Below are 24,828 nucleotides of genomic sequence, written 5' to 3'. Positions count from 1 at the left end.
AGATGTTAACCATAGGCTCAATCAAATCTATTGTGTTATAACTGTAACAACAACAGAGATAGCCTTGTATACTAAACCGACCACTGGTCAAGATTGGTAGCACTAAATTCAGTACCTTAGACAAATGGAAGGAGTAGATTCTAGATATAGAGTAGAAAGGTCCTTATAAGCCTCGAGAAATTGGCACATAACCTAGAAGAACTATAAAGAGGTGCATCGACAATTTGAAAAGTGCTAGTGTGGTACCTGCAATAAGGGATGGGTGTATGGTACCTCTCTGAGCTTTTGGAGAAATCTCTAATCTCTGATAACCCTGGGTGAGCTAGCACTAAAACTGGGAGCAATAAAAGTATCTTCCGTTTTCAAAATCTATTATGACTACTGCAACACGGACATGGTTGTTGGAATCCCTAAGGTTGTTGTGTATTACTGCATTTACTCTATTTTTTATTATTTTCAACAATTTGTTTCAAGCTTGTAGCCTATTGGTTCCATAGGGGCTTGCAGAAGCTAGTGTCTGCATTTATTGAGTTCCCTAGCATGTCACTATATGGTCCATAGAATGTCTTTGCTTCACAAAAGAGAATTCTGTTCTCACACATTCCATTCTTTTGGAATAAAAAATATTTAGTGGTACTTACAAATAGGTCCATTGTCAGGTTTAAGCAAATAACCAATGCTTAGCTATCAGAACACATTCTCTTCTGTTGCATTTTTATTGTCCCTCTAGCTGTATTTTCAAATGTTGTCTTTGTTATAAGTTTCAGTCGATCAATAATATTTCTCATTTACTTTAGAAATATATGTTTAAGATATAAAAATCAGCAATCGTAAATAGTATTACAAATTGTCAAGAGAATTTTTATTTCCATTTCCATCATGACTTGAAAATGGCTAAATATCTATAAACCAAGGAAACAAGTTTTGTACCAATTTAGCTTTTCTTTAATTGTGTTCAAAATTAGCAGGGAATTCATCAATGCAATTTACCATTGCTAAAATGGTTGTTCCCATTAATCTAGCTCCAGTACCCTTTCGCTTCCTATAGAAGACAAAGCAAGCACACAATTTGTGAATATGTATAAAGAAATAACAAAACAAGGAATGTGAAACACACTTTATCTTACCTTATTCTTGAGATTCACCGAAACTAAATGGTTGTCAATCCCATTGGAGACGAGTTCATATCCTTTTGCAGTCAGGCTGTAATAACAATGTACTCATCAATAAGTGATCAAACTGTCAAGCACAATTGATAATGCCACAAAACTACACATTTGTGTTTCTTCCGACTGAAGTTAATAAAAATGTCTGCTGAGTTATTTTATTCTTTTGGCTGAATATAGTACTGACAAGAATGGAAGTACATGAAAGTATTATAGGTATAATTGATGAGAAAATGAAAAATGGGTTTGACACACCTTTGCATTTTGCTGCATATCTTCACAGGTGAGGAGAGGATGGAGCAATGTGTAGCACGGTGCATCGGTGAAGATCATGAAGACATGAACCACCCGCGATCGTCGTGCGCCTGCGAAGCGATGTTGCATCCCCTCCTCGATCATCTTTGGCCACCATGGTCAATTTAGATGACGACAAATAAGAAAAGAAACTAAAAGTGATACGCCTTACCACTTATTCACAAACTCATTTCAAATAGGATGTTCTACTATCTGTTGAAGAGCATGATTTTCTTTTGGTTGATAGAAGCTTGGCGAGGTCGATCTCCCAGTCCTCCCTCGGTCCCTGGTTGTATGACCCCTTGTGCTTCTCCATGTCTTGGCTAGCTGTTTCTCCAGTTGGATGTCTAGGCTCTTGAGGTAGATCTTGACAGCACACATGTAGGACCCGATCTTCACCAGCGACGATGATGTGTCGCCAGCGCTCGACGCCATCGTGGCCCGAGACTGGCTTCTGCCACTGCCGCCGGTTCGTCCTCCTTGTCACACTGTTTACAACATTGAGGAGGGGATCCAGCTCCTCCCTCTCGAACAAAGACCGGGCCATCTCACCTTGAGCTCGGCCTCCAGCTCCTCTCGCTCGAGCCCCGTGGCGATGGGCATGACGTCCTCCACACTCGCCGGCTTGTCCCCTGCAACACACCCAAACGACCACCGACACTCGATCAGCGCTGGACGACGCCAGGGAATCGAGATCCGGGGATGTGAGATCCTTACCTGAGAGGAGCGGGATGGTGCGACGGAAAGCAGTGGCCGCCGAGGAGAGCGGGGCGGCGCGGCTACAGAGGAGGCGGATGCCGCAGGGGCCCCGGCGGCGACAGCGGTAGCCCTGCACAAGGCGGGGGCTAGGGTGTGGAGGCGGCGCCACATGGCGGTGGATGGGTGGGGTTAGGGTCTCTCGGCGGCGGTGGAAGTGGAGATGGATGGGTGCACTGTTGACAACAGGGATATTCGCCGTGGAAGGAAACTTGTCGCCCAGAGATCTCCCACCTTCAAATGACGGAAGGATGGAAGGAGGGTGGAGGATGGAAGGAGCGGCTGCGGCGCGGCTACGGGATGCGCGGGCGTATGCGGCGCGGCTGCGGGATGCGCGTCTGGGGCATATGCGGGGCGGCTGCAGGATGCGGTGGGCGGCAGATCGTGCGCCAAGAGGTGTTGGACGCCTACACTACTAACATAATTAGTAGTAGAGATATGTCGTTGTAACGCACGGGTGTGTAACTAGGGATGGCAATTTTACCCGCGGGTTCGGATATCCGATGGATATCCGACCCATCGGGTTCGGATTCGGGTACGTAATTTGACCCGCGGGTCTTATCCGTATCCGACCCGTGATAAAATCGGGTCGGGTACGGGTTTTATCTCTTGCCCGCGGGTACCCGGTGGATATCCGAAATTTGTGATACAACTTTTTAGCCCACCAAAAAAATCAGCCCAATGACCTATCTCATTAGCCCACGGCGACACTGAGTGCTGGGCTGTTGTCCCTTGGCGCAGGTACTGGCCTAGTTCATCCGCAATTGTGAGTAGTGAGCAGTGAGGAGAGCTCTGAAATGGCCCATAAGTGTAGCATGCACAAGAAGCACTGTTGCTGCTGCATAATAGCAGTTAATACAGTTATTGATACATAGGCACCACCGCACCACTTGACTCACCACGTACTAAATTCATGAGGAACTAAATTTTAATCATGAATTCATGTTTAACGACAAACTTCTTAGGAAACATGTGCATGCGATTATTTTGATAATTATTTTTTTATCAGTTATGATAAGTGTTAGCAAATCTTTTTATATCCGACGGGTACCCGATACCCGCCCGATACCCGATGGGTATGAGCACGGGCATAAAATTTTACCCGCGGGTATAGTTACGGGCGGGCATGAGTAATCTCCGCGGGTATGATCGCGGGTGAGTATTTTTCCTACCAGATCCGAACCCGACCCATTGCCATCCGCCCATCCCTATGTGTAACTAGTGCATATAAGAAGCCTGACAATGACGATGATCGCTCGACAGACAGAGCGAGCTTAACCCTTTCGTCTCGTGTGCTTGCGCCCTTGCGCTGATTTCCTAACGTGCAACACTGACTCCATGGGCTGATTGTCCTTTTTTCCCCCTTCTTTTAACCTCACGGGCCGATTTCTGTATCGGTTTGCCTATGCTTGCTTCGTCCCACATCGGCATTTGGATATTTGTCCGGGAAAAGAAACGGACCCCGGCCCGGTCCGGCCCAACCAACCCAAAGCTCCGGTCTCCCTCACGCTGGCGGAGTGGGGCCAGGTGCGGCAGCTGATCATTTCGTGCGCAGTGGACCTTCTGGGTAGGGTCTCTCACCGGGGCGGCCATCGCCAATTCGCCACGCTCGGCCACGAGCACTTCCATGCGGGCATGCGCTCTCGAGGCGCTGGGCTCTTTTGGAGGCTGGATAGCGAAAGGTCGGAGTTCTTGGATCTTGCGGCGATTACCAGTAATGCCTAGAGCCAAGACCAAGAGCATCCATCCGTTCGGAGACAACGTGCTCCGATAAAGCACAATGATCACCTCCTGTCCACCTTAAAAGTTGCAGTTCACAGCCTTTCCCCCATCTTGGATCGTGTTCTACGCTAATGCACCATTACTTCAGACTCTTGGAAGTCAAGACTTGGAGGTGACAAGCACAAATGGCAGTCCTAGTAGGAGGATGGCTAAGGTGGTGCGCGTTTTAGATGCCAATTAGAAGGACTAAACATGCTCTAGCTATAAGTCTAATTGCATGGCTAATTTACGAGGAGAATCTATTAAGCCTAATTAATTAATTGGTAGCACATTTTTTTAGCAAAATATAGGCTAATCATGGATTAGTTAGATTTAATAGATTCATATCGCGAATTAGCCATGGCTTATGTAATTAGTTTTGTAACTAGCACATGTTTAGTCATCCTAACTGTCATCCAAAATCCGGAGTAACTAAACTTTAGTCTGGGGATCCAAATACCCTGTAAGATGGTTTCCACAACATTAATCAAAAGCACCAAGTAAATAAAATTTATTATGCAGCATTGAAGCTAAGGAGGCGAAAGAGAAAAAATAGTTTGTCTTTTAACTTTTGTGGCGAATGTTTTGCCGCTCCTACAACTAGGGGTGATAGTGAATCATGATTGAAATATTTCTTCAATATCCATTTGAGTTGTTAGAAGATTCATTTTGGTTCTTAATTAATTTTAGTTCAAAAATAAATAGAAATAGAGTATGATCTTAATGATATGATCCTTAAATTCTATTTTTGTAGTGTAAAATTTAGAGTCTACTGGCTATATCTCTTTTAATGGATACTTGATCGTCATTGGTCTTTTCTCTGGGTGGATGCTTTGCAACCAAGATCGTGTTCCTGTCATCATGTGGCGGATGCTTTGATCTCCATGGGTTGTGCAGACTGCAGAGCTGCCCTCTGGTTGATATTTTGCTACAGTTATTAGTGGATGACCGTGTTATCTCCTTGGATGGATGTTTTGCCACCACCGGGTTGATTTCTTCATAAGAACGCTATTGGGTGTCATAGCCGATGGTTCCCCTGCTCTGTCTCGCCGTTTCTGTTTTTCTTGGTATCTTATGATAATCCTTGGATTACCTCGCCTGACCTTATACTCAAAACTTGTATTTTAGTAATGTAATATGTTTCTACCTCTTTCTAATGAAATATGTATCCAAGATACCGTCGAGGAAAAAAATTATTCTGATTTCAGACCTTAGGCATGCACAACTTAATTAAATGATAGGTCTCTATAAATATTATGTTTTGACTGTATTTATGATCTAAGACTTAAGATTGTATTAAACAGTTTTTTTAGCTTTATCTTATATTTGAAAAACCGATTCAAAGGTTCAAGAGTGTGCATGCCCTTATATCCATCTCCTAGCGAGAGGGAAATGGAAATACAAACCGTAGCAGCAGCGCTGTAGCGGAGACCCATTTCTTCACCACCTTTTCTGTATCCATACTCCCTCCAACAAGAAAAGGTAATCATACAAAAGTCATGCCTCAACGGATATGATTGCTCGAACACAGATAAACAAAGACAAGATTCCGACAACATTCTGCACCCTGTGGACAATGCCAATTGTCTAGCATATTAGCCATAGACAAAGTTCCATCTCTCTCTTACGAGAAAATTTGAAATTTGTATTCCCAAGCCTCTCAAGATTTGATATCCTGATCTAACTGACTCACAGTAGCATCACATATCATTATGATAAGAGTGTCAAATCTTAAAATACTTATAAATTAGGTTGTTCATAGTGAGCAGCGCTATCGCATACAGCACCGCAGATAGAGTGGAATATGCAGTAGAAAGTTACTGCAACGGTGCAACCATGTACTCATTCAACAACTATAAACTAAGGGAGACCACCACCAACGTTATTTTTATTTTTTAGAGTGTATACCCGGCCTACTACAAACAAGGGAGGCCCACCTGCATAGCAATACAACAGCATGATGCAGTTGAGTGTGAGATGAAATAGGATTGAAAAAATAATATAATATATGGTGGTTGGTATAGAGTTGAGATTTAGAGTAAACATGACTACGTAGGATTGTAGTATAGAGTAAATAATTTTGATGACAAGGCCAAAATATTTTTTTTGGTAGAAACTTAGAGCATATGAGTATATATAGCCTAAATCATGAATGTGACATCCTTGTTCTTCATGTCCATCCTGTTTGATAAAGTGAAGAACTTTAGGGAAGTGTTTGGTTCCACCCAACTAAAGTTTAGTGGCTATCACATTGAATGTTTAAATAATAATTACTGATACTAAATATAATCTAATTATAAAACTAATTACATAAATAAAGACCAAAAGACAAGACGAATTTATTAAACCTAATAAACCTATATTTAATACTCATAATTTATAGTTAAATGTTTGGTGTGATACAAAACTAAACTTTAAAAACAGTGGAACAGTAGCCAACACTTAGAAAGATTCATAGTAATATAGTATCTTCGTGTTTCTGAAGTGTTGCTGCAATGCTGCTGGCTGCTAGACAGCCCTTGCTCTGCTGCGCTGCAAGTTTGCAATGTTCCTCCCGGGATGCGCCCCCCGCGGCTTTGCCTGGAAAAAGATAGAGGAGTAAAGGCGACGCAACGTGGGGCATGGCTGCATGCCACGCCTGTTCAATTGCTCGAGGCGGCTGCGGCGATGGCGGGCGCTCTTCGAATCGATTGGTTTGGCACGGCAGACGGCGGTGCGCGAACGCGCGCGCGGCTTTGCTCTCCTGCGCAGCGCAGGTAGGCAGGCAGGCAGCAATCATGCGCGGTGTGTTGGCGCGGCAGGGCGGCATGGCCGGATGGGCCAAGGAGTAGTGCTGGCGTATATGGTTCCTGTTGATTTTGTAGGTCGAGAATGAACTACTGTGTGAGTTACTTCTAATCATAATTCATAGGTATTTCACAATTCCTGCACCAAAACAAACACTTTGCTTTGCTCATTCATTCCCTCTGTGGCAAAGAATGTTTCCATCATCAATATACTGAAAGCGAACATATAAAAGGTACTAACCAAAAAGTTGCTTCAAAGGCATGCTTTTAAAGAAAATAACAAACTAACGGTGTCTCTGAAGCACATGTCGGACTGACTATGATTGATCCCTTAACTAGTCTGAAACTCTGAATAAACAAGATTTTTTTTTATGAAGTAGAATAATTATCAAGAGTACAAGACTGACCAAGGATGTGTCTCACTGTCCCTGTCGCAGCGCTCCTCCACTCCGTATGGTCATCTTCTGCCTGCACTGCGCCTGGAGCTAAAAGCTCCTGTAAAAACATCATGCCGTCTCTTCACACCTTGCCATCATTGTTTCGCTTGCCACTACGAGAGCTGAAGTAGAAGCAAAGCCTCACGCACCGTACCGTACCTTTGTTTGCTTGCTTGCTAGCTAGCTAGCTGCTACGGCCTCTATATAAGCGCAAAGAATTCAAGCGCTCACACTAACCGGAGCCATGGCAAAGACCGCCGCAATGCCGGCAGCGGTGGCGGTGATCGCTCTCCTGCTTATTACGACTCTACCCGTCGGGCGCGGCGAGGAGAGGAGGCCCACCGCGGCGCACCCGCACGGGCTCCCCTTCGAGAGCCCGCTCGCGCTGTCTCCGGCCGCTTACGACTTCTTCCACCCCAGCGCGCGCGCCCGTCGAGATCGCGGCGTCGCCCCGGCGCCGGCGCCGGCGCTCGCGCCTCGCGGGCAGCAGCAGCAGCTGAGAGAGTCCGCGGTCCGAGGAGGAACATCGTCGGCAAGCGTGGCCAAGGCCGACCGGGAAGAAGGGGGCGTGGCGCCCGTGGATACGCACGGGCGCCACGGCCACAAGGTGGCGGGCGTGTTCGTCGGCGCGGCAGCGGCCGCGCTGGTGGCTATCGGCGTTGCGTACGCCGTGGTGCGGCGCCGGGTCGTGGCGGCGCGCGGTGGCGCGGGCACGGGCGCGGGCGCGCCCAAGTCGAACGCCTAGCGTAGTGTGCTGGTAGCCTGGTAGCTTCAGGGCTGGTTTGCGACGTGTGTCGTGTGTGGTAGCTGTAGGTGGGCTCAGATAGTTGGGCCGGGCTGTTTGTATAAATATGGAATGCAAGGTGCTCTTTGTTTGGGTCTACCGGAAATTATCCAGATGCAAGATGCTGCCGAGCGGGGGAGGGCGCTATCCTTTTTGGAGAGTCAGCCAGTCCCAGTCAAGACTCTGCAATTTGGACATCACTTTTCCATAGATAGAAGTGGCACCGTTGACCTTCCTCGAGCTTGCTTTGAGTTCAAGTCCATGTTGCACAGACCAACACACACCACCACCGTCCAGGCTAGAATCGCTTCTGGTCTCTCCCGGTGCACAGACCAAAGTACCTCTCGCTTTGGTTTGGCCTCTCTATAGATGGCCAAAAAGCACGAGGCCCGTGAGCCCGGCACGAAGCCCGCTTTTTGGGCCCGGTCCGAACCCGGCACGGTAGAATAAGCGGGCGGGCTTGGACAGGAAACTAGGCACGGCGGGCTAGCCCGGCACGGCCCGTTTACCTCTAAGCCCGTTAAGCCCGGTTTTTTTACACTAAAACGTACTTACCGGCCCGTTTAGCCCGCTTTTCGGCCCGTTTTTTCGTGCTAAACGGGCCGGCCCGGCCCGTTTAGGCCCACTGCAGGCCGGGCTTGGACAGAAAATTAAGCCCGCTGGCACAGCAGGCCCGGCCCGGTTTTTGGCCGGGCTTCACCGGGCCCGGGCCGGGCCGGGCCGGGCGGCCCGTTTGGCCATCTCTAGGCCTCTCTCTTCACTTTCATTTTCAGCATCACACATTCACAATGGCCGTCGTTCGCCTCCATGAGTGCGCCAAAAAACTACTCCGTAGGTTGGCAGGTCGCATGGCTTCATGCTGCTCAAGGAGACGAAGACGGTCGGTTCCTCTGCGGACAGCAGAAAGATAGCAGCTTCAGGTCGGTCACCCTAAAGTTTTAATGGTCTCCACAAGCTCATGACAAACTCAAGGCAAATTGACTAGTGGATGAGACATGGTGTTTGATGAAAACGGATTACTGCAGTCTGCAGATTAATAACTTATCCAGCCCACAATGGTACTAAGGGTGTGTTTATTTTCTCCTAGATTATTTAAGTTAGATTATGGTGAAAGGATAGATTAGATATCTTATTTCAGCTTATTTATAATCCTAAAGTGATATTTTACCCTCTTATTCTTTCACCATAATCCTCCTACTCTTTCACCATAATCTAACTTAGGAGGGAAACAAACCGGGCCTAAACCTGGAGCTGAAGTCATGATGAGTAAAACTGAATCGGAGACTGAGATTATATACAGGTATAGTGAATGACAGTCTGAGACCTTAGTTAGAGATGGAAGAGCAGAACTGACACTCAGGGTGACCAGGGATGGACTGACCATTAGAGAACGACCATAGTTTCCATTGAAGTGTTGGCAACGTCAGCAAAGTAACATACATTCTTTATTACCAATACATATATGTAAAAAATAGTTAGACGAGTCCTGCCTTTCACAGGGCTACAACAATGACCTCGAAGTAACATCCACCTGCTCAGGGAAGCATCGGTAGAATCAATCAGCTCGGTTCAGAATTTCAGATAAATCGGTCATTGGAAGTATCTCTTTTTTTAAAAAAAAAAACATGTTCAATCCGGGTACAGGGAAGTATGAGCACATCAGTGGCTTGAAAAAGAGTCTTCCTCGGTTACCATGTTCAACATGGAGCTTGAATCACCACCCACGCGAACTAAGGTACACAACAAGTCGCCCAAGGGTCTCGTCCACTGCCTTGTTCCATACATGAGCCAGTTCAGTTGAGCTTCTTCGACTGGCAATTTCACCAGGCTGTGCAACAGGAAACATTATTACATCGAGGATAGATTCATCATGAGAAAGAAAGCTAACACACGTAATTAGGAAGATAAGTAAAACTTACGAAGATAACAGTTTTGATTTACTGCCACGGCTGCTGGGGTTATGAAAGGGAACGATACTACTTACTGCTCATATGTAATTATGTCCCCATAAAAAAACTTAACACAACCATGCTAATAGGCTTACCACTGTCCAGCTTCAGATTTCGACAGATTAAATACACATGTTCTACGGCCACATAACATTTTTTTTTCTACAGATCATGCTCACTGCCACAGATGTGATACTTACAGTTCATTTGGACAATTAGTTCGCTATGAATTTTGCAGTATATCAAGGTTTATCTTGATATGCAAGAAAATTGATAGGATAACAGTTCTAGACAAAGATAAAAAAAAACTGCAACATTTCTTTAGAAGGGTAACAGATAAGCATGTTGAATTTGAATAACTTGCCATGATTCCTCATTAGACAAACATGAGATAACCCTTTGACACGTGGGATGTGTCTAAACCTCTGGTAAGAGAAAATGCATGCCATAGCAGTGTCCAAGCAGTAGTTTTGGATTTCCATAACTCTATTGAGGTTTTGTTCTTTGTATCTTGTGCTGTCACTGGTTTGGGAACAAGCAGACATTAATCTCACAAGCTCCAAGCCTCCATGATTTAATTTTTAGAGCTATTATTACCAGATACAACACTAAATTCTAATCCCTTTTAGTAAAGCAGCAACAGAAAAATCATTCAAGACAATACTTATAATTCATAAAAAAATACAACAAACATCATTCAAGACAATACTTATAATTCATAAAAAAATACAACCAAACAAAGGGAAGTAGGGAACAGAGCTGTGTGCATGTCAGTATTCCTTGCTTCCCAGTCCATGGGCTTAGCTTATGTAATCATTCCCTCAGTTCATTTCTACAAGGCCTATTTTGATTGGATAAAATCGGGCCTGGTGCAACAGTAGAGCCTACTGTCTGTAACTGGAAGGTCCCTCTGCATATTATGCGGGTAAGGCTTGGCACTTAAAGATAACCTTCAATAGACCCCGCACCATACGGGAAACCTACGACACTGGGTACGCCCTTTTTAATATTATCGACGAAATCAATAGACTACTAAAAGTACTACAACAAAAAAGGCGAAATAACTTTTGTACACTAAAACTGCACTCCCTCGGTCCCAAATTAAAAGACGTTAGGTTTGGACAATGGGATTAAGGAAAAGTGAAAATGTGTGGTACATAGAAATCAAGGAGAGAAATAGAGATATACTCCCTCTGGTGTCCTATTATTTATCGTTTTGGATAAGGTTTGAGTCAAACTTATAAAATTTTGACTACAAATAAATGTTTTGTGTTTTGTTATTTAGTTTTGAAGCCTAATATTTATTTACATCGATTTGTCTTAAAAAGTACTATTATAAAAGTATAAATGTATTAAGAGTTTATTTGTATTTTAACAAAAAAAACATTGATCAAAGCTATATTTTGGAGACCGTGCCGTTGCCCTAAACTACAAACAATAGGACACCGGAGGGAGTAGATGTATTGGGAAGAGAAAAATGTGCATTGATAAAAGATAAAGGTGTATTGGGAAGTCAGAGTGTCAAGTATTTTGGGACAAAATTTAAATCCTGGTCAAATATTAGAGGGAGTATAATTTGATGAATTGTTGCCAAAACTTAGAAGTTGAATTTTTTCAACCAAAATATGTTGTACAAAGTGAAAAGAGTGAAAAAAAATTCTTATTATATGTGTTTGCGATGTCTGCCTGATCGAAGGACTATTTTTACTGCACTGTCATAAAAAGGCCAAGATAATTCTTCAAGCTAACAATCTGTAATTGCCCCCAAGAAATGAAACCTGCTGAGATTATAGTTTGTCTATTGTCAAGCTAGGGAGCGGCAAAAAGTCACGTTATAAACAAAACAAAAAACAACACTTTTCTGATGGAAGTTTGTCGTGCACAGTTCCTATGTAAAATTAAGCCATGAATCGTCACACTAGTTCAGAAAGCAGACGGCTACTGGGCTGTAGGCTAGGAGGAAGTAACCAGATGCTGACCTGGTAAAAGTAGGGCGACCCGTCGGCTTCAGCGATTGAACGGTAGATGGCCCGGCGCTGGTGGAGGACGAAGCCGCCGATGGAGACGGAACCCAGGGCGAACCCGAGGAGGCGCTCCTGAGCGCAGATCCGGAGGCCAAGCCACGAGAAAACGAACCGAATCAGCCACAATAACCAAGGATGACCACGTCGGTTTCTCGAGTGGTTAGAGGGCCTAAGGGGAATTACCTGCGCGAGGATGCTGATCATGGCAGTGATGGTGGTGGCCGCCGGCGGCACGCGAGATTTTTTTTGGGGGTGTGGGAGGTGAGCCGGAGCCGCCGAGCCGGTAGGCTTTCTTTCCCTTGTCCTCCTCGTCTCCCTCGTTTCCACAGCTTGGCCGCCGTGGGATAGAAAAAAAAAACAAAAGTATATGTGATTATACATTTATACCTCTCTATATATATTAGTTATATTATGTAATTGTGATCTTATCTTTATTGGAGTTGAACCTACAAAATAGAAGGGTAGTTCAGATCTTTCATCTATTTCTTCTCACTTTTATTTCAATCTCTAATTTTGATTTTTATTAACGACGTTGAGAGAGACAAACGGTAGCTTTGTTTTCAAAATAGAAGGGTAAAATCACAAAATTGAAAGACTGAGAGTAAAATTACAATTGTATGGCCAATGAAGGGTATAATTACAGTTATCTCAAAAAATAAGGCTTTTTTCTATTTGCTAAAATCGGTTATAGAAGTTTCAAACACCTCTAACTAATACCCCAATTAATTATTAGCTATCACAGCTAACCATTAGTTCATTAGCTGGCTCAACTCATCTAATAATTTATTAACTCGCTAACTATTAGCTCTAGGGTTCCAAACATGCCTAACTTGAGAAGGTATGAAAACAGTGTTTATGAAGCACCTTTTGAGGAGCTTCAGTAAATTTATAAAGTTGGCCTTTAGTTTTATTTTTTTTAAAAGATAGAGCTCGTGAAGCTAGATCTATTTTAATAGAAGGAGTTAGATTGAACCCGAATTTTTTAAAGTGGAGCCCTTCCAAACAGGCTCATAATTATGTGCCTTGGTAATGAATGCAATGTGCACTCTTTGTTACAAATACATAAGAATGCAACAACTAAGAACTGTTATAAAGGTGATCTAAAGATTGATAGGCTAGAACTTTCACCAGAACCAAATAAAAATGAGAGCTAGAAGATCATAGCACTCAATTGATTCTTGAATTAATCTTCTTCACAATATCTCACGTTTATGAACATCAATCCATTCATCATAAGTCCATTCATCATAAGAGAACGTAGGATATTACATGCACTATTTAACCGTGGCCAGGTTTAACACACCGATTACGTACGTCCCGCTCTTTCTAAATCTCTTATCTTTTTCGTACCTTACGTACCAGTGTCGTACCACCACGATAACCATAGTTACCAGCAGGTTATTAGTTCACATAAAAATGCTATATCCACACAACTCTGTGCATAAACGTATGAAAACAGCATTCGCTCAAATGGCCTTCACAAATGCCTATACCAACAAGCCACAGATAAGATGAAACACAACAAGTGATTTGTGAGAGCAAACCGTACAAGGAAGAAGAAACCAAGCGCTGTCATGCTGAACGATTAGCCAGACAACCAATTAAGATGCTGGCAATTCGGCATCAGCACTAGTCCATGAAGACCGAGTATCAGTAACTCTGCATTTACATTGCATTGGACTAGTGGAGTATGGACCCGATCGTAATCAACAAGCTTTGAATTTGAGCTCGACATTAACGAGCAACGTGTGAGCTAAAGCTAATACAATCCAAGAGCCAGCACAAGGTTAGATGTTCCTACCGCTATTTACAAGTCCCATAATGATTATACTACTGCAGGGTGGTACCCAGTCGGCGGTATGTTCTCCAGCCTCGGCATATTGCCTACGTTCCTCCTTGAGCCCCATTCCTGGCAGCACTCGAGAGCAAGACGAAGGGCGGTGCCCAATCCGAGAACTATAAGAACGCCTGCAAACATCATGCTGGTCAGGTTATTCAACGAACAACATTCATTGTGCAAAGTATCTTTCAATTGAATCAAAGAAAATGTAGTAGAAACCAAAGTATGAAGCGTAACAGACATGTTGATTGCTAGTAAACCTAACGGGACATGTTTCAGAGACATTGCCCTTCCTCATGGCATATAATCTGACGAAATTTCTAACTGTCAATATGAGTTTGATGCTGATACATACATAATCACTACTCCCATTCAATCTCAAAGAAAACTACTCCCTCCGTTCCAATTTATAATTTGGGACACAGGGTGGTAGAAATGGCTATTCCATGGACCCATTATTCCAGCGCTTTAATTACTTAAATCATATGAGAAGTCATAATTTTTTAGTTTTCTTTTTTGTCTTCCCCTGAAAACTAGGAGATTTCATGTGATTCTAAGACTGAGCCTGAGGCTTAAAGACGAGGACCATCACAAAATACAATTACTAAGTCAGTCATTTGTGAACATGATGATAATATAAAAGAAAATGATACTAGGTAACAGTATTAGCAAGAACATCACATGAAACTTAATTACGTCCAGTGACTTGTAACTTTGCTTTTACACAAAAAATGTAGCTCCAAACTCATATTTGTCAATCTAATAATGTAAGGTTGAACATTTAACTTATGAAAGAGGAGAGTAGTCAATAACCTGTTGCCAGAGAACAAAACCTAAGGTCAGGTACAACAAAGTTAATTCATGTCCTCACTTCCTCTATGTCTTTTTGAATTTAACAAAAGGGTAAAAAAAACAGAACTGTAAGGATATTAGAATATGGTACAAGAGAAACATTGTTCCATACCAATTATTATATTGACAGGAAGTGCGGAAACACCAAGAGAAACAGATATCAGCACATCCAATAAGAGACCACCAATCAGGATTGCAAATGCAACCCAAAGTGGGCTAAACCATCCCTACACAAAAAAAGAGAAACAAAATAAAATATGAAGCAGAATGAACAATGCAGGTTCAATAAAAAATAAAACTTGCACAGGGTTACATGATCATTATTCATTTTTTCAGAGAAAGAGTCAGGTTAATGCATCTGTTTCTTATTTATCATATCCAGTGATAAAAATACCCTTTCACGTCCTCCTCGTCCCCTTCCATAAGTCGAATCAACCCTCCAAACCCAATAACTTGTCTGTTGAATGAAAACAAGTAAATTTCACTACTAGAAACAGGAATTCGACTTGTACTTTTAACAATATTCTGCCTCCTCAATTTTCAGAATGACCTTCATTTATGTAATTGTGGAACACAAGTCTTCCAGAACAAAGCCAATTAAAGTTGTTATTATATTTAATGAGGTGTTCATAAAACTACAAACAGATACTAACGGGCGATAGGTAGGTTAATTTGGCTAAACATAAACATAGACCAGTTTGTTAGTTCGAGCATAAACGACAATGGATATACATATGAACTAGAGGCATACATTCTCCAAATGATCCAATACAGATTGAAAGATATGAAGTGCAAAATAGTAAACATACACTTGCTTGCGTCTCTGGAGGGGGGATATTGGCAGCAACCTGCCTGTATAGTAAGGAAAATCAGTATGGCAAAGTCATTTGAAGCAACAGTCAAGAACCATCTATGTAGAACACTTACTGGCATATCTCACACTTGTTTGAACCTCTAGTACGAAACCAAACATCAATGCATGTGCGATGTGCTTTTGCAAGATCACCACGACATCTACATCCAAGGTCGACCAGAGGTTCTTCTGTCTTCTGTTGACAAACTCTGCAGAAGTGAAAAAGGTATTCATCCTCCATAAAAAATAAGGTAATAAGTGGCAAGAGTCAGCAATATATAAAATTTTGAAGGTAAAGTAAATGGCAGTATGTACTGAAGGGCTTCTAGATGTCTGTTTTACATGACTGAATCTTTTTTTTTTGGACCGGGATGACTGAATCTAATTATGGGATGGCATTGCAATGTCTAACAGTTAAAAAATGTACTTCCGTTAAGAACAATGTTGGCTCTATTAACTTCAAACAGTACAAGCCGATGCATTCTACGTTGTTCCAAAACAAGGATGATCCTCAGGTACCTTAATGGGATCTGGGATTATTAGGAGTACAGGTGTTAATCCTATGAAACAAAAGACCAATATTTGATTTCAGGTACATAGCGAAAGGGTCTCTAGCCGAGTTGGTTAGTTTGGTCTAAGTAGCACTTCTCATGTCCTGGGTTCGACTCCCTATGGGAGCGAATTTCAGGCTGTGGTTAAAAAAATCCACTTGTCTGTACCACGCAAAATACAGGTCTAAGGCCCAATTCCGGTCACGGTCGTGTTCTCACATGGGCTACAGTGCCGCTGTGTATGGGTGGGGCAGGGGTTCGGGAGTTTTCTCGACCTGCGTGAGAAGGTTTTCTTCTTAATATAATGTCCGGGGCTGTCTTACCCCCCCCCCCCCCGTAGGTCGAGTTTTTTTTTTATTTCAGATACATATATTAGGAAAATTAAACTCCTAAAGATAATTGTTCTGATTAGTAAACATAGTGCTCCTATCTATATTCAAAAATTGCAAAGAGCCAGCAGAAAACAGATTGGATATGTTATTATTTCAGGTACATATATTAGGAAAATTAAACTCCTAAAGATAATTGTTCTGATTAGTAAACATAGTGCTCCTATCTATATTCAAAAATTGCAAAGAGCCAGCAGAAAACAGATTGGATATGTTATTACTTGCAATGAGTATATAAAAAAAGATCAACACAAGAACATCAATACATGGCAAAGCAACGGTGCATGCAGTTCATGCTCACAGCACATTTGTGGTACAAGAAATACTCAGCCAGAAGTTGATTATCAGTTTCCAGCATTCTTCCTCGTATTGTTTTTCACCTGCAGCTCATAGCTGCCAGTTAGCCTTTCATAACCAAGAATCAAATATCATATTTATTCATTGAATTATTGAATCTATGAAGTCCCAATCTTTAATAATTCTACACACAAATGATCTTACCATCAGCAAACTTATTGCGAATATCTTTTGCTTCTACATTCAAGGATCAAGGTCAACCCAACTGCATTGGAAGCATAACCTACATTCTCATCAACGCCTAAATACCCTCGAGACCCTAAAATATCATAGCTAACAGGAATGCTATGTAGTCCCATTTGCACTCTGTGACAGCCTAATTGCACTAATATATGGCCTCTAAATAAGCACATGTCACAAGCACCGGCAAAGTCAATACTAATGAAGATGCAGATAAACTGACAATGAACGTGTTCACAAACTTATTGCTCGCATGTTATATGTGATGAACAACATCCACCCAACTGCAGGCAAAAATCTATTGGTGTAGTTACAGACAGAAAAGGGCAGCTAAAGTAAACAGTCCAGTTGACATGATCCATGTTCTAGGGTGACTTCAAGAAATGAATCAGTACATCATAAATGGAAATTTGTTGATACACCTACAATCACTACACCGCATGAGGAAGCAACGCCCCCAAGATAGGGAGCACCCAAAGCCATAGCAGGTGATTCATAGATGGATAAAACGCGCAACTACTAAACCTAACAAGGTACCCATACAAAATTGGAACACTCCCAAGCAGAACACACCCTCGTCCCCTTTCCAACTCGCAATTCACTAAAATACCCTGAGCTTGCGCGCAGGGAATCCCACACCGACTGAATACCTGCATTGCTCGTAGTCGTCGAAGCTGTCGGACCTTGCCAACTCGGCCTCCTTGGCAGCCGCCGAAGCGGTCAACGAAACCGAGGTGGCTGTAGCCTTGCCGTCACCGGCCTGCGTGGAGCACGCCGGGGAGCCACCCATTGCATCAGGCGTCTGAACCTCCTCCCCTGGCCGCGAGATCACGATGGTCACCGCTGGCACCGGCGTCTCGGCTTGCGACGCCGCCACCTCCTGCTGCGCCGCCGGCGACGGAGACTGTAGATGAGGCGGCTCACGGTCCGGCGGCTCTGGGATCGTCGACGGGCCAAGGCCCGTGATCGGATCCGATCCGTCCGCGCCGCTCGACATGGGCGGCCTGCTGGATCCCGCCACCGCCAGCTCCTCCTCCTTTGCGGCTCTCCGTCGAGTGTCGACCACCTCGCGTGGGTGTGAGGGGTTCCACTTTTGGTGTTGGATGGCGGGGCACGGAGCACCCACTCCTGCTGCTACTGGCTGCTCGGTCTCGCGACGGCGAGAGGAAGGAGCCGGCGGGGGCCTACGCCGACGCTGACGGGTGGGATGGGCCGCTGCGGCGCGGCCGGTGTGGACTGGGGATAACGACGACGGCTGTGCGGGGAAGCTGGTGCGGCTGATCGGTGGGGCTTCAACACGTGGGACCCTTATGTCAACCGCAGCACGTTGTAGTCGAACGAGCATGGAAAGTTTGACGTTACAATTACAATATTTCCTGTTGGCAATTTGGCATCCGGTATGGATGCGGCATCGTAGAAATAGCAACACGAAGCACATAATTGCATTCGTGGTATTATAACCGAACCGAGCTCTTTAAAGATATGGCAACAGCTTTTGCTGATCGCCATTAACAACTTTTGGTTCCCCTTCGTGCCTCTGCCTCCGTTTCGCGTGAGATTTCTCGTTAGTAGCTTGACTTCAAATCCATTAGCACCTTCTCCCGTTGTTGACTCGGGTTGTTCTTCATTTCTTTCTTTCGCCAGTTGTTGCCGATGGCATAGCCGTGCACTGTCGCCGTCGGTGTGCTTCGACCCAGACTCCGGTGCTTACGTGGATCCTCTGTTCTTCTTCTTCATCCTCCGTCATCGAGATCTTGCTGACCCCTGTGCATTTCCTCTCGCAGGTATTCCTACTCGGCAGTGTTTTGGTTTTCTCCTCAGATCTCCGTTCCCCCTAATCCATTGATCCATCTCGCCGTGGTGACCTCCACCCCCACCACCATCCCCTGAGATTGGAGTGTTGGGTGTGTCCTCTACAGCCGGTCAATAGAGACTGGATTGGGCTTAACCCAACTATCGTTCCTTTAATCGGGCCCTTGATCGGGAGGGCCCACGCTAACCTCGGTTGGAGCCCCCAGACACACGACGCTATATATAGGACTAAGGGGTCGCAGGAAAGACTAACGCTAGTACCTCGCCCCAAAACCCTAGTCCTCAGAGGCCCCCATCGCCTAGGCGTCGGAGTGTTTGGAAATGCGACAACCTACAGCGGCTCGGATCCCAATGCCTGCTGCTTCTCTGCAGGGCGACGATATGAAGATAGCAACAGCAACAAAGGTGTGTTTCCCCGTTCCTCTCAGTAGATCAGTAGATCAGATCTACACGTCATCAAGATTTTACTTTCAGTTACGGATCAGTATTCTAGGAACTTAGGAATCGATCCTAGACAGTATAGATTCTAACAATGGTATCAGAGGGACCTAAGAACCCTAGATCTCCTAATCCACATTCCGTTTTTTTTTTTGAGACACAGAAAGGTCTCGAATCAGTGGTTGAACTCATTTTTTTAATCATAGTTCATCGCCCGAGAACAAAACAGACCGATATTTTAGGGTAAACAGACCGATATTTCAGGGTTAGAGTTTAATAACCTAACCCTAACCAGTTCATCCGTCAACAGAGACGGCGCACAGGGCTCAGGATCCAACGATCCACGACCAAGAATCAACGAATAAGAAACAGGAACACGCAGATCTGTGCACAGATGCACTGACTGGTTCAAAAGAAAAGAACGGCCAACGTCACTGGCTCAACAGACCACCGACGAACGATTCTACCGACGGCCGAGCGCCCACCCGTGGGGTCGCGACCGCCGGCGAGAGAGCCTGCGGGGCCCGTTTCGCCGTGCACAGTGCCGGCCGAGCCGGACACCAAGAGGTCAGCCGTTGTGTCCTGGCAGTCTGCTGAGTGGAGAGGGAGCCCTGAGCTTCAACAAGAAACAGAAAAACAGCAAAGAGATGGGCGGCTGTGCGGCTCTGTGCAGGGCGGCGCGGTCGGCCAGAGGCCAGCCACCAGTGCTTCCTGGCGGTCGTGTGAAGGTGAGCCGGCCGAAAAAAAAAAAAAAAAAAACAGACGTTCGGCCAAACGAAGGATAAGAGAGAAGAAATAGAGACCAAGAACCGTTCTCGTTCTTGTGCATCACGGTGGCAAGAATACAGCACAGGCACTTAGCTTCTCACTTTACTAGTGAAGATAATACACAGAGAGCAGCTCACCGCGGTGTACAAAAACAGAAGGAAAAGAGAGCACGTAATAGAAATGAAGAAATGAGAATAAAAAAAAAAAGGCTCGATCGGCCAGAGGCCATCCGTCGAAGCTCCCTGGCGGCTGTGTTTTTTTTACTGTGGCGGCTGGGGAGATTGAGAAGAAATGAGCATTAGGGTTTACAGCCTCTCCGAAACCCACGGCATTTATAGATCTTGCTACAGTACACGGGTGGATCTGGACCGTCGGATCGCCACCGATGGCTGAGATCAATTGGAGGGGAGGGGGAGGCCGCGTGGGCCAAAAACGCGGCCTGGGCCCAGGTTGCGGCCTAGTGCGTGCGCCCCTTCCTCTAGTAGGCCGAAAGGCCACGTCTAGGCTGGGCCGACCAGGCCGAAATGACCTCCAGTTTTTCCTGGAATTTGTTTTCTATTTTCAGAAATTAGAAACACAGAAAAGAAATTAGAAAAATAGAGCAGAAAATTCAGAAAAAAACTTAGAAATATTTTTCCAGTTATAGAAAATTTCAGATATATTTATGGACTATTTTTATTCCGCTGCGTATTTCGGTACTTTATTTTATGCAATTTTCAGTGGATTATGAAACCAACGTGGATTAATTATTGTTTTGAATTGCATAGAATTCAGAAAAAAATGCGGTAATTGAATATTCTAACCAACGTTAGATATTGTTACCATATTTTGAACAGTATATATATTCTAAATCATCCAACGATGGTTTTAGAGTTTAGAACAAGATTATTATTTGTTTTTTCTATGCATTATTGTTTATTATGAAGCCTACGTGGATTAATTCTCTTTAAGTGCATAGAAATTCAGGTTTTTTGTGGTGATTGAATATTTTGACCAACGTCGAATATTGTTGCCACATTTTATACAAGAATTAAGTTTTCTAGATCATCCAACGATGGTTTAGAATTTTAGAACAAGTTTTTTTTTGTAGATCAAACATGGTTATTATTTTGACCAACGTCGAATATTTAATTCATGCAAGTTCTATGTTTCAGTATTTACTTCAGACGTCCTAAATATTTTCTGTTTTACTTTGCAAAAGTGCACATATTGGCCTACTAGTTGGTCAGATAAGGTAGATTAAACCGCTATGTGGTATTTATTGTCACTTATGGCGGGAAAAGATTAAGATGATAACTACAGTGGATGAAATAGATTCCTCACTGTGGTTTGAGAAACCACTGAGCCTACAGTAGGCTCACCTTAGGATGACCTTAAGATGGCGCAGTACAGCATCTATAAGGTCAACTGGAAAAGATCCAAGTGTAATGTACTTGATCACAATGAGAGTCTCATTTAGGATCCTATTGAGGGTGCTAATCCAGAATATGAGACATTTCATGATCAGTAAAACACCTGTCTAAATGGACAAGTGCTATATAGATCAACCCAGAACACAGTGTGTCTAGAAGGAGGAATTGTTGATAAGTCAAATAAGTGATTCTATCAATCTTCCCAAACTAAGAATCCTCAAACAGAACAAAACCTCTAAGAAAGGTTCAAGAATAAGATCAAACCTGATCACGATGTTTTCTATATGCAACAATCAGACTGTTTCTCAGACCCCCCCTGAGACCTGCCTCTATTGCAAGAAGACAGGATATACAATAGAAAGTGTCCAGAATTCCTGCAATAGATGCTACAGAATGCAATTCCGTACAAACCTAAGGCTCCTAGAGGGCTGAAAACAGTTACAGTGGTTAACGGAAAGCAAACAGACACTTAACTTTAGTTTCGTGATTAGACAATCAGCACATCCACTATCACTTCGGTGACAGAGACTGTGTGTTATTCAGTTTTGATAATAAAGATGTTGGTCTCGCCATCTGACGAGACATGCTTTATTTATCTTCGCACAGTGGTGCTAGATACACCAGAAAACAAACTAGCCAACATCAGCAGGAGTAAGAAAACAATGTGATGGAGAAACCTCGTCGAAATTATGGCACTATCGTTTGGGCCATATTTCGAGGGGGAGAAAAGAAGTCTCATTAAGGGACGGATTCTCCATCACCTAGACTTGACAGACTTAGTGCAATGCAAAGATTGCATGCACAGTACGAGAGTGTTAGAAATTATTCATATAGATATATGTGGTCCTTTTCCAGTTAGGACAGTAGATGGGTTTTGACTTGTTCATAACCTTCACACATAACTACTCTCGCTACGATTATATTTACCCTTTTTTAAGGGACAGATCATAAGATTTAGACAAGTTTAAATAGTTCAATGCTGATGTAGAAAAACAACACGATTTGAACACAAAGATTGTCATATCAAATCGTGTGGGGGAGTACTGAGGGCACCATACTGAGTATGGACAGGTCCCAGGATCCTTTCGCAAGGTTCATAAGTGAAAACATTATTGTAGCTCAGTATTCAACACCTGGTGAACCGCAACAGAATGTGGTTGCCTAAAGGCGTAAGAAGAACACTGATGGACATGGTAATGAGTATGCTTAGTTACTTTAACTTACCATTGGGTCTATGGATGGAGGCTTTAAAAACCACCATGCATATACTAAATAGAGTTCCTAGTAAATCAGTGGCTAAAACTCCATATGAGTTGTTGACTGGCAGATAGCCCACGCTCAACTACTTCAACATATGGGGTTGTCCAGCAGAAGCTCAAATATTTAATCCTGGACAGGAAAAGCTAGATGAGAGAACCACTAGCTGCCATTTTATTGGCTACCCTGAGAGATCGAAGGGTTACAGATTCTACTATCCAGGCAGACAAACCAAGTTTATAGAAACTAGACATGTCATTTTCCTAGAAGATGACATGATCAAGGGGAGTAAGGTACTCAGAGAGGTTGACCTTCAGAAAAAGAGGACGTATGTCCCAATTCCGATGGTTGAAGAACCATACTTCTCGATACCCGCTGTGGTACCACCAACAGTTGTAACGGCTCGAGGTGAAACCCCTGCTGCAAATATTGCATCACCAAGTGCAACTACCACAGAGTAAGTCAATTCACCTTCTGCACAGTATGGCTCTTCTGAGTCGTTTTGCACAGGAGAGCTCACATGAGAGTGGTAGTGTTGTGCCAAGTGACGTACCAATGCAGGAGCCCCATAACGAACCAGAACTAGAAACAAGTTTATGAAGGTCTCAAAGGTCCAGACGATCTGCGATTCCTGATGATTATGGAGTTTACACAAGTGTAGACATAGAAAGCGATGAGATTTATATGTGTGAGGACATTGAAGCAGAAAGTGATCCCATTACATATGAAACAGCTACGAGAAGCGCAAATTAGTGGGTCTAGAAGACCAAGCGTGACTCCAAATAAATATAGAAAGATACAAGGACATGTGGCCAAGGCGTTCACACAGTGAGAAAGCATTGACTACCATAAAACCTTCTCACTTGTCCTAACAAAAGATTCATTCCAGATCATTATGGCATTAGTGGCTCTCTTTTTTGATCCAGAGCTCCATCAGATGGATGTAATGACAACATCACTAAATGGAGAGTTAACAGAAAAATGTGTTCATGACACAACCAAAGGGTTTTGTTGTGAGCAGTAAAAGGAAAACAAGAGATGTCACTTAAGGAGGTCCATTTATGAATTAAAATATTCCTCCAGATAGTGGTACGTCGAGTCTGATCAGACTATCAGAAAGTTTAGTTTCGAGGATAACGAGGAAGACAATTGCATTTATGCGAAATCTAAGGAAAAAGAAAGTATATCTTCCTTGTTCTGTATGTCGATGACATATGTTTAGCTAGTAGTGATAAAGATCTACTGGCGGAAACAGAAAGTTTTTTTGTTCCTCGAACTTCGATATAAAAAGACATAGGAGAAGCCTCTTATGTTTTAAAATAGAATTTCACAGAGATAGACATAATGAAGTATTAGAACTCTCACAGAAGTCATACATAGAAAAGTACTAAAGAAGTACAGTATGCATCAGTGTAAGGTCGCGCCTGCGCCAAAAGTCAAGGGTGATAAGTTTGGGAATCATCAGTGTCCCCAGATTCAGTGTCAGAAAGATCAGATAAAGTCAGTACCATATGCTTCTACTATCAGAAGCATTTTGTATGCTCAAATATATATTCGCCCTGACTTAGAATTTACTACCGGGATGCTTGGGAGATATCAGATCAACCCAAGCATAGAACACTGTTAAGCAGTAAAGAAGGCTCTAATGTACCTCCAAGGTACGAAAATGGCCTCATGCTAACAAACAGAAGATCTAGTACCCTATTTCGAGGTATAAATTTACTATATCTGGGGGAGTTATTTCTTATAAAAGTTGCAAACAGACAGCGAGAGCATCGTCGACAATGCACACTGAGTTTGTAACCATGCATGAGGCAAATGGGCAGGCAATAAAGATAAAGAAATTTGTACCCGGATTAAGAGTGAGTGATAGCATAGAGCGACCACTGAGAATTTACTGCGATAATGAGCCAGCGGTACCATACTCCTATAACAACAAGTCATGTGGCGCTGCCAAGTTCATTGACTTTTAGTATTATGTTGTTAAGGAGTAGATTCAGGATCAAACCATAAAAGATGAGCATAACAGAAGATAGCAGATGCTAGCGGATCCGCTCACAAAAGGTCTTCCACCCAGCGTGTTTAGTAAGCACGCAGCCGGCATGGGTTTAAGGGAGTACCTATGATCTTGAATCAATGGGGCTACAGATTGCAACCAAATA

General features: G+C 43.5%; 2 protein-coding genes and 1 pseudogene across 3 annotated transcripts; all 3 read right to left on the bottom strand.

Moving 5' to 3' along the window:
- Positions 1 to 1,018: 1,018 nt before the first annotated feature.
- LOC103645353 (cytochrome c oxidase subunit 5b-1, mitochondrial-like) lies at positions 1,019 to 2,330 on the bottom strand (annotated as a pseudogene).
- Positions 2,331 to 9,413: 7,083 nt separating this feature from the next.
- Positions 9,414 to 12,313, bottom strand: LOC100275748 (uncharacterized). Its single transcript, NM_001353771.1, has 3 exons — positions 12,141 to 12,313; positions 11,913 to 12,029; positions 9,414 to 9,812 (listed from the first exon to the last, which is right to left on the bottom strand). Exons 1-3 carry the CDS (start codon positions 12,159 to 12,161, stop codon positions 9,699 to 9,701), a joined length of 252 nt encoding a protein of 83 aa, NP_001340700.1. The 5' UTR covers positions 12,162 to 12,313; the 3' UTR covers positions 9,414 to 9,698.
- A 1,170-nt stretch (positions 12,314 to 13,483) lies between these two features.
- LOC100217225 (RING/U-box superfamily protein) lies at positions 13,484 to 23,958 on the bottom strand. 2 transcript variants are annotated; one of them, XM_008667700.4, is made up of 6 exons: positions 17,630 to 23,958; positions 15,577 to 15,711; positions 15,459 to 15,501; positions 15,044 to 15,106; positions 14,762 to 14,876; positions 13,484 to 13,925 (listed from the first exon to the last, which is right to left on the bottom strand). In XM_008667700.4, the coding sequence occupies exons 1-6, from the start codon at positions 18,415 to 18,417 to the stop codon at positions 13,783 to 13,785; spliced, it is 1,287 nt and encodes a 428-aa protein (XP_008665922.1). In that variant the 5' UTR covers positions 18,418 to 23,958; the 3' UTR covers positions 13,484 to 13,782. The 2 variants fall into 2 exon arrangements, with proteins under 2 accessions (XP_008665922.1, NP_001137053.3); NM_001143581.3 differs by lacking the exon at positions 15,044 to 15,106 and having other exon boundaries at positions 13,607 to 13,925; positions 17,630 to 20,284.
- Positions 23,959 to 24,828: the final 870 nt, after the last annotated feature.

The sequence above is a fragment of the Zea mays genome, chromosome 1 (genome assembly GCF_902167145.1).
Source record: "Zea mays cultivar B73 chromosome 1, Zm-B73-REFERENCE-NAM-5.0, whole genome shotgun sequence".
NCBI lineage: Eukaryota > Viridiplantae > Streptophyta > Magnoliopsida > Poales > Poaceae > Zea > Zea mays.
The sequence above is the reverse complement of the archived record's forward strand: the minus strand, read 5'-3'. Positions and strand labels throughout refer to the sequence as shown.